At 48.1% G+C, this 10,149-nt stretch overlaps 1 protein-coding gene across 2 annotated transcripts in view; it reads left to right on the forward strand.

The window, feature by feature from the left end:
• Nucleotides 1–8,230, forward strand: part of THAP4 (THAP domain containing 4) — a 45,895-nt gene extending 37,665 nt beyond the window's left edge. For both annotated transcript variants that reach the window (XM_017510722.2, XM_017510723.2), the window contains one exon: nucleotides 7,911–8,230. In XM_017510722.2, the coding sequence (XP_017366211.1) occupies nucleotides 7,911–8,030 (120 nt within the window). In that variant the 3' untranslated portion in view covers nucleotides 8,031–8,230. The remainder of the gene's footprint in view (nucleotides 1–7,910) is intronic.
• Nucleotides 8,231–10,149: the final 1,919 nt, after the last annotated feature.

Consider the following 10,149-nt stretch of genomic DNA (forward strand, 5'->3'; position numbering starts at 1 on the left):
GTTTCACCATGTTGACCAGGATGGTCTCGATCTCTTGACCTTGTGATCCACCCGCCTCGGCCTCCCAAAGTGCTGGGATTACAGGCTTGAGCCACCGCGCCTGGCCTTCTTTATCTTTTTTTAAAAAAACAATTTTGTTTTGTTTTTTGTAAACGAAACGCCCAGGCTGGAGTGCAGTGGTGCCATCTCAGCTCACTGGACCCTCTGCCTCCGCCTCCGGGGGTCAAGCAGTTCTCTGCCTCTGTCTCCTGAGTAGCTGGGACTACAGGCACCCACCACCACAGCAGGCTAACTTTTGTATTTTTAGTAGAGATGGGGTTTCACCATCTTGGCCAGGCTGGTCTTGAACTCCTGACCTCGTGAGCCACCATGCCTGGTTTTTTTTTTTTTTTTTTTTTTTTAAGACAAAGGCTTCCGCTATCAGTAGTGTAAGGCTGGAGTGCGGCAGTGCTATTACTGGGCTCAAGCGATTCTCCCATATCAGCTTCCCAAGTAGCTGGGACTACATGCGTGCACCAACACTCCCAGCTAATTTTTGTATTTTTAGTAGAGATGAGATCTCACGGTGTTGCTCAGACTGGTCTCAAACTCCTGGCCTCAAGTGATCCACCCGCCTCAGCTTCCCGAAGTGCCGTGGTTATAGGTGTGAGCACTGTGCCTGGCCAGTTTTTCCTTTGAAGCTACGTGATGTTTGGGATGACTGTTTCTCTGCAGTGTGAGGTAGCAGTCCCATTTTCCCTGTTTCCCCATACAGACGTCCTGTGGGCCGTGTTAGGCACTGCGGCCCCTCTGACTGCTGTTTCGGGCGTTTCTCCTCCTTGGCTGTCAGGATTGATGCTGCCGGCTGTGGCCTTGGACACATGGGTCCAGAGGCACCTGGTTTTTCCCCCTTGCCCGGGAGGAGTGGGCTGGAGCCTCTTGAAGAGGGCGAGGCTTGCATTGGGGAAGTGAGGCCTTCCCTTAGCTGCTCTGTGGCATCTGGGGAATCAGGCGGGCTGGGAACAGACGTGTGAGTGTCTTTATTCTTTGTATGAGTGTTGGCGGGCATGGCCCAGACTGCCAACCCCAAAGAGGGTGGCGATACCTTCGTGAGCTGTGTATGGAGCCTGTGAGCTGCTGAGGGTCCCTGGCCAGCTTGCCTCTGGGACAGCCTGTCGCTCATGTCTGGTGACTGTGCAAATGGTGGCAGACCCCAGGGGAGAACTGAGCGTGTTGGAAGAGGCTTGTGTGACTCTTTCGGGGAGGGCCTGAGGAGTCCCCAGGCCCCCCCTGAGCTGCACCTTCCCTGTGCTGTCTGTGCTTCATAACTGCGGGGCCCCATGCAGTCTGCACAGCACATGCCTTGCAGCAACCCTGAGGACAGGCAGGTCCAGGCCCAGGCCCCATTTCACAGTAAGGCTCAGAGAGGCCTCCTCCCCTTCCTGCCTCATGTGGGTGGCTCTGGATTAGCTTTGCAGCCTGGGCTGCCGCAGGTGACCTGGGAGCCTGAGCATCTCTTCACGTTCTTGCCGGGTCTTCCTCCAGCGAGGTGCCTGTCCAGGTCTGGTGACCATTTCCCACTGTGCCTTTTCTGGTTGACCTGTCAGAGTTCTTTATGTGATGTGAATAAAGCTCTAGTTAAACGTGTTGCAAATAGCTTTTTCAGTCTGTGATGGTCTGTGATTATCTTTTGACTTTTACAAATTGTTTTTGAAGAACAGAGGTTCTTGATTTTATGAGGTTCAGTTTGCCAGTCTCTTCCTTTATGGGTTCTGTTTTTTGTTTTGTTTTGTTTTGTTTTTTTTTGAGATGGAGTCTCGCTCTGTAGTCCAGACTGGAGTGCAGTGGTGTGTCTCGGCTCACTGCAACCTCCGCCTCCCAGGTCCCGGTTCAAGCAGTTCTCCTGCCTCAGCCTCCCAAGTAGCTGGGATTACAGGCATGAGCCACCATGCCCAGCTAATTTTTGTGTTTTTTGGTAGAGACAGCATTACACCATGTTGGCCACTCTGGTCTTGAACTCCTGACCTCGTGATCCGCCCACTTGGCTTCCCAAAGTGCTGGGATTACGGTTGTGAGCCACTGCGCCTGGCTGGATTCTGATTTTAACGTGTCTTAGTTAAGCGGTCTTTCCTTACTTACTAACAGGCCAAAATATGTATTCTAAGTGTTTCTGGATGCTTCACAGTTCAAACTAAAAATCTTTCCTTTAGGTGATTAATCCACCTGGGGTTGATTTTGTGTCTGATGTGAGGCGGTGTCCCTCCGTTGTTCTCAGATGAGGACCAGCTGCCCTGCACCCTGCCGGAAGGGCCTGTCCCGCTGTGCACCCACGCACCCGCCGCCGAGCCCCTCAGCACCCTTCATCACTCTCTCTTTGGTTCCAGGTAGTCTCTTCTTCAATCCCTGTGCCAGTGCCACTCTGTCTTCATTATCACGGCCTCTACTTTTTAAAAATCACTTCTATTGAGATATACTTACCATGCAGTAAATCCATACACTTCAAGTGTACAGTTTGATGCATTTGGACAAGCATATATAGTCTTATAACGCTGCCCCAGTCAAGACTGAGAACAGTTCCGGCGCCCTACAAAGTTCTACGCTTGGCAGGCGGCCCCTGCTGCCCTCTCACAGCCCCCGCCAGATTCTGCCTCTGCAGACAGAGCGGTTGTGCGTGTCCTAGCGCTGATCATCATCAGCAGAGCCGCAGCTCGGGCACTGTCACTGCCACGGTCTCGACATTCACGCGTGCTGCTGCGTGTGCTGCGCCTGCGTGTTGCTGTGTGGTGGTCCGCCAGCGAGTGCGTCAGTTTTATCTTGTTGATGGATGTTTATTTGTTTCCAGTTCCGGGCTATTATGAGTAACGCTGTAAGCGCCATAAGCATTCATAGACCTGACTGTGTGGACACGTTTTGTTTCTCTTGGGTGCGTACCTGTGATTGGAACTGCCGGGTTCTGTGGTAAGCACCAATCTCTTCCAGAGTGGCTGTCCCACTTGACACCCCAGCAAGGTTGTCCCACGGCCTGGCGAGGGTTGGCCTTTGAGTTTTATCCTGGCCACTATGAGGTGGTATTTCATTGTGATGCTAATTTGCACTTCCTGCTGAGTAATGCTGCTCATCTTTCTGTTGTACACATTTGCCACTTGTGTTCCTTGTTTTGTGAAATGAACATTCAGATCTTTTGCCCCTTTGGGTGTTGTTTATGTTATTCCTGAGCTGTAAGAGTCAATTTTGTATTCCAGGTGTAAGTCCTTTATCAGGTGCACCTGACAACACCATATTCCTCTCCTGTCCTGTACTGTTTCCTAGACAGTTCCTTTTGAAGAACCAAACTTTTTTTTTTCTTTGAGCTGGAGTTTCTCTCTTGTTGCTCAGGCTGGAGTGCAATGGCACGATCTCGGCTCACTGCACCCTCTACCCAGGTTCAAGCGATTCCCCTGCCTCAGCCTCCCAAGTAGCTGGGATTACAGGCGCCTGCCACCATGCCTGGCTGATTTTTTGTATTTTTAGTAGAGATGGGGTTTCACCATGTTGGCCAGTCTGGTCTCGAACTCCTGGCATGAGGTGATCCACCTGCTTCAGCCTCCTAACGCACTGGGATTACAGGTGTGAGCCACCATGCCCAGTCAGAACCAAACGTTTTAATTTTGACCATTTTTTTCTTCTCTAGTTAGTGCTTTTTGTGTCCTGTCTTAAAATTTTTTACTTAGCCCAGGTTGCAGAGATTTTCACCTGCATTTTCTTTAAAAAGTTTTATAGTTTTCCTTTTACTTTAAGGTATATGCTACTTGGAATTACCATTTCTATATGGTGTGAGGTAGTAGTCATGTTTTTTTCCGTTTTCCCTCATACAGATAATCTCATTTTCCAGCACCGTTTGTTGAAAAGAGAACCCTTAATTGGTTGAAGTATGTGGTGCTTTTGTCGAAAATTGATGCGCTTCGTGTGTGTGGTTCTTCCCCAGGACTCTCTTCTCTCACGCTCGTCTCTCTTTCCATCTCTGTGACTGTCACCACGCTGTCTTGATCACTGTAGCTTTATATTAAACTAGGCGATAGAAGTTACCCAACTTTTCTCTTTTTTTCTAATTTTTTTTTATATCCTAGGACCCTTTGCATTTCCATATGAATTTCAGAATCAGCTTGTCAGTTTCTAGAAAAATTATCATTAGAATTACTTGAATTTCTCAGTTAATTTGGGAAAAGGGCCATCTTAGGCTAAATGAGTCCTCCAGTCCAGTGCCATGGTAAAGTGCTCTGTTTATTTAGATCAGTCTCATCCTACATTTTCTTGTAGTTTTCAACGTATTAGTTTTCCACACATTGTTAAATTTATTGCTAAGTATTTCGTAGTTTCAGATATTCTTATAAATGATTTTTTAATTTTCCAATTTGTTGCAAGTATATAGAAGTACAATAGCTGTTGTATGTTGATCTTGTATCATGTGACTTTATTAAATTCATTCATTTCTGTGGTTTTCTTCTTTCTTCTGCCTTTCCTTCCCTTCCCTCTGCTCCCCTCCCTTCCCTTCCTTTCATTTCTTCCCTCCCTTCTTTCCTTTTTCCTTTCTTCTTCCTTTCCTTCTTTTCTTTTCTCTTTTCTCTTTCCTTCCTTTCCTTTCTTCCTTTCTTTCCTTCCCTTTCCCTCCCCTCCCTCCCTCCGTTCCTTCCCTCCTTCTCTTCCTTCCTTCCTTCCTTCTTCCTTTCCTTTCCTTTCTTTCAATACAGACAGCGTCTTGCTACGTCACCCAGGCTGGAGAACAGTGGCGATTCTCTAGTGATTTTTCTTTTTTTGAGATGGAGTTTTGCTCTTGTTGCTGAGGCTGGAGTGCAGTGGCGCCATCTTGGCTCACTGCAGCCTCTGCCTCCTGGGTTCCAGTGATTCTGCTGCCTCAGCCTGCCGAGTAGCTGAGATTACAGGCATGCACCACCACACCCGGCTCATTTTATAGTGATTTTTTTTTTTCTTTGAACAGGGTTATTTAGGGATATGTTACTTATTTTCCAAATATTTGAGAATTTTTTTAATAGATTCTATTGCTAAGAATTTCTAATTCAATTTTGTAAGGCCCAGACAGTATACGCTCTAATATTTTACTCTGTTAAAAAATGTTTGAGACTTAGTTTATGCCCTAGTACATGCCCTAACTTCATGAATATTTCATGTACACTTAACGAGTGTAGCATTCAGTAGTTACAAACGTCCCCTCCGCAAGCTGGAAACCCTGGGATGCCAGTGTCATGGCTCAGTCCAAGTCCAAAGGCCTCAGAGCCCTGATGAGAGAGGAGGTACTGGTGACATCCCAGAGTCCAGAGATCGGGGGCCTGGAGTTGTTCCAGGGCAGGGGAGGGGAGTGCATCCCAGCTCCAGCAAACAGATGGACGTATCCACCTGGTCTTGTCTTGGTTTTCTCTGGGCCCCTGGCCTGTTGGATACTGTCCACCCTCATTGAGGGCAGATTCTCCTCACCTGGTCAGTCACCTCTGGAAACACCCTCACAGACACACCCACAATAATCCTTTGCCGGTTTCTAGGTATTCCTTAATCTAGTCAGTTTGACACCTAAAATTAACTGTTACACCCACCCCCACCGCTGGTTGCTTTCAAGGTTCTATTCTTGCCTTTGAGTATCAGCCAAAGTGTTGCTATGACATAACTAGAATTTGCGGCTTTACATATTTTGTTAGGCTCAGAAAATTGTCCGTGATCTGTTCAAATATTGCTGGTGTTCCGTCTTCTTTCCTGTCTTCTTCTGGGTCTCTGATTACACATGTGTTCAGTCTTTTGCAGTTTTCAGTGTGTCCCTTATGCTTTCATCCATATTTTCCATTCTTCTCTAAGCCTCAGTCTGGATATTTTCCAGTTTACTAATCCTTTCTTCATCTGTGCCTAGTCTGCTGTTTATTTTACCATTGCGGCCTTCATTTGAGTTAATTGTGTTTTAGAGTTAAAGAATTTCTATTTTAATCTTTTTGATAAATTCTAATCATCTGCTGAAATCCTCCATGTTGTCTTCTGATAACACCAGTATTGCATCCCCTGTCAGGGCTGGGGAGGTGCCAAATCCTGTTTTTTCTTTTCATCGTACGTCCTAGGAAGCCAAGGAGTTTTTCTTGGATTCTAGACATTATATATGAAAAATTGGGCCAGGTGCAGTGGCTCACACCTGTAATCCTAGCACTTTGGGAGGCTGAGTTGGGCAGATCCTGAGGTCAAGAGGTAGAGACCATCCTGGCCAACATGGTAAAACCCTGTCTCTACTAAAAATACAGCAGCAACAACAACAAAATTAGCTGGATGTGGTGACGTGCGCCGGTAGTCCCAGCCACTCAGGAGGCTGAGAGTCGATCACTTGAACCCAGGAGGCGGAGGTTGCTGTGGGCTGAGATTGCACCATGGCACACTCCATCCTGTCTCACAGAAAAAGAAAAAAATTGTACAGATGACTCGAGGCTTTATTTGATGTTATCCTCACCAAAGAGCAGTCTGTGCTTCTGCCTGTTGGTCAAGATGGACGGATCATGTTCAGTAGAGACTGGGCCATTTCGAAAACAGAGTCCCCAGCTCGGTCCTGGTTAACCCTTAATCCTCGGATGGGGCCCTTCAGGGATCCCACCCAAAGCTGGGTGCTTCCCTGGGCTTTTTTTTTTTTTTTTTTTTTGAGACAGTCTTTCTCTGTTGCCAGGCTGGACTGTAGTGGCGTGATTGTGACTCACTGCAACTTCTGCCTCCTGGGTTCCAGCAATTCCCTCCCCTCAGCCTCCCAAGTAGCTGGGACTACAGGCGCACACCACCATGCCCAGCTAATTTTTTTTGTATTTTAGTAGAGATGGACTTTCACCATGTTGGCCAGGATGGTCTTCATCTCCTGACCTGTGATACGCCCTGGGATTACAGGCGTGAGCCACGCACCCAGCCGGGCCTCTCCTTCTAGACGGACACTGAATTCCAGTTTTTGTCCCTCTGGCTCCATGAGTTCAAGAGGGCCCCACTCAGCTTCTCAGCCTCTTAGCTACCACATCCCTCTCGGCCTCCACCGCCTGAACACCTAGACTTCCAGGTAGCACAGGCGTCAGGGCCAGTTGCTCCAATTGGGTCTCACCTCTGCACTTCCTTCTCCCTGGGGCACTGGTCCTCACTACGTTGGTGGCTCTCTGACACCTTTAAATAAACTTCTTAAAACCTGGGTTGTTAGGTCAGTTACACAGTAGTCATCCATGGCCAGAAGCAGAACTCTGTTTCATCCACTTCTGGCCACCCCCACCTGACCTCCCACACATCTGGGACAATAGAGATAGTGCCCGTCAGAGGGTTATCTTTTGACAGTGGTCACTCACAGTCTGCCGGCAAACGGTCCAGGCACATAGGGCTGACTCATTGGGACCTTAGCTGCTATAGGCTTGGATTCTTGTTAGAAAACAGCCGCTGTAATTTATTCTGATGAATTACGGTTCCAAAGATGGTGTTTCTGAGCTTTCCAAGAACACATAGAACGTCAGTGAAAGTGGGAGGCAATGGAGGAGGAGGAAGCATTAGAAGCTCAGCATTTGTCTGATCGGATGTGTAATTTGTAGTGACCCAAAAAAGGTGACTTCTCCCATCCAGGTACTCAGGCGCGACCCTCCTTAGCTTCCGAGGCCAGACACGATCAGGCACCTTCAGGGTGGTATGCCCGTTGACAAAAAGGTGACTTCTAAATAAACTGAGATGAGCCCAGTCCCTGTGTCCACTTGGTGGTCTTCTGGAGGCAGCTGAGGGGCACCTGGTTTGTGATGTGCCCAGGGCCCTGGGCTGTGTGTCCATCCACCCCTGGCACGGACACTGCCTGGCTCACAGCCTGTGGCGAGTGTGTGACATGCAGTGGGCACACAGGCTTTTGTTGAATCTTTTGAAGACAAAACTAAGGTGTTATGTTTTATTCTCCTGCTCAGATCACCCGGAAGTTCAGGCTGAATTCTGAAGGCAAACTTGAACAGACAGTCTCCATGGCAACCACTACACAGCCAATGACTCAGCATCTTCACGTCACCTACAAGAAGGTGACCCCGTAACGTAGAGCTTCTGGAGCCCTCAGGAGGGCCTGGCTGCCGCGTCTCAACGGTTCAGTTCCTCAGCAGATGGTCCCTGCAGCAGAAGTGGGTGTGGCCGTGAGCCTCTCCAGGCTCGGGAGCGTTGTCCAGAAGGTCCTGTACTGGCATAGAGAAACCAAATAAAAGGCCTTTATTTTTATGGCTGAGCATTTTGAATATTATCACTTGTGTAGGCTGTACATTTTTTATCCACTGATGTTTGTTCTCCAAAGTCTTCCCTAAGAAATTAAGAAGAGGGCCTGGCACGGTGGTTCACGCCTGCAATCCCAGCGCTTTGGGAGGCCAAGGCAGGCGAATTATCTGAGGTCAGGAGTTCAAGACCAGCCTGGCTAACATGATGAAACCCCGTCTCTACTAAAAATACAAAAAATTAGCCTGGTGTGGTGTCATGTGCCTGTAATCCCAGCTACTTGGGAGGCTGAGGTAGGAGAATCCCCTGAACCCAGGAGGTGGAGGTTGCAGTGAGGGTAGGGTAGGTTGGGTTAACCTGAAGTACGTTCCTACTAGAAAGGCCTGCAGAAACGATTCTTTCCCTTTAATGCTCAATTTTTGGAGTAAGAAAGTCCTGGCACCCTCAGTGGTGCCCAAAGGACTGAGAGTTCCTCATGCCACTGCACTGACCCCTTCCCGCGTCCACCTCATGTTACGAACTTAATATTTTGATGTATACAGTCTGTCCTCGGTGTCCACAGGGGTGCGTCACAGGACCCACACGGATACCAGAGTCAGATGCCCGAGGCCCTCGTGTAAATGGCGTGGGATCTGCCTGTAGCTACGCACGTCCGCACAGGGACCTAAGTCGTCTAGGCTGCTTCGAACGCCTGATATGGTGGAAATGCGCTGTAAACAGTTGGTATATCATGTTTTTGTGTATTTTTTATTGTGGGCTTTGGGAGTATTTTTTATACACAGTTGAATCCATGATTTTTTTTTTTTTTTTTTTGAGATGGAGTTTCGCTCTTGTTACCCAGGCTTGGAGTGCAATGGCACGATCTTGGGATCTCGGCTCACCGCAACCACCTCCGCCTTCTGGGTTTAAGCAATTCTCCTGCCTCAGCCTCCCGAGTAGCTGGGACCACAGGCGTGCCACCATGCTCAGCTAATTTTTGTATTTTTAGTAGAGACGGGTTCACCATGTTGGCCAGGATGGTCTCGATCTCTTGACCTCATGATCCACCCGCCTCGGCCTCCCAAAGTGGAATCCATGATATTTCAGTCAAGTGATGCCTTTGTCTGTGGCAAACAGGAGATGCTCAGAAAGTTGGCCAGAGGAGCCCCTCCACCCAGTGGGCTTTGATGGCCTCCTTGCCACAACTGCCTCTGACTCTTCCTGCCCAGAAGCTGTAACTACACATTAGTCCAGAGCCCTGGTTCTCACTAGTGGGGAGTGGGAATTAGAGGCCACAGACTGAGCACTGACTGTTACCACGGCTGGGCTGCTCCAGTTCCCGGCCTCTTAGTGGATAAAGCAAGAAAATCGTTTTAAAAATTATTTTCTCAGCCAGGTGCAGTGGCACACACCCATAATCCCAGCACTTTCTGAGGTGGGTGGATCACCGGAGCCTGGCCAACATGGTGAAACCCCATCTCTACTAAAAATACTAAAAAGTAGCCAGGTGTAGTGGTGTGCGCCTGCAATCCCAGCTGCTTGGGAGGCTGAGGCAGGAGAATTGTTTGAACCCAGGAGATGGAGGTTGCAGTGAGCCCAGATCACACGATTGCATTCCAGCCTGGGCAATGGAGATTCTGTCTCAAAATATATATAGAGAGAGATCTCTATAATGTAACCTCACGTGATTCAGAGAAAATAAACCATATGTTCTGGTTTATTTTCTCTGAATCACGTGAGGTTACATTATAGAGATCAGGACCCTTTACCCCTAACTATTTTAGCATGGGAAATACACATTGTTTTTGAAAAATATGAATTCATACTGTTTTCCATTCGAATTGTAAGATTATAAGGGTTTTTAAATATTCTTTGGTTTTACCTCAAGCTGGAAATCTTGTTTCATTCCAACATTAACATTATTTGCTTTTTTGGGAGGACGGAGTTTCGCTCTTGTTACCCAGGCTGGAG

Source organism: Cebus imitator, unplaced genomic scaffold (genome assembly GCF_001604975.1).
Source record: "Cebus imitator isolate Cc_AM_T3 unplaced genomic scaffold, Cebus_imitator-1.0 Scaffold443, whole genome shotgun sequence".
Taxonomy (NCBI): Eukaryota; Metazoa; Chordata; class Mammalia; order Primates; family Cebidae; genus Cebus; species Cebus imitator.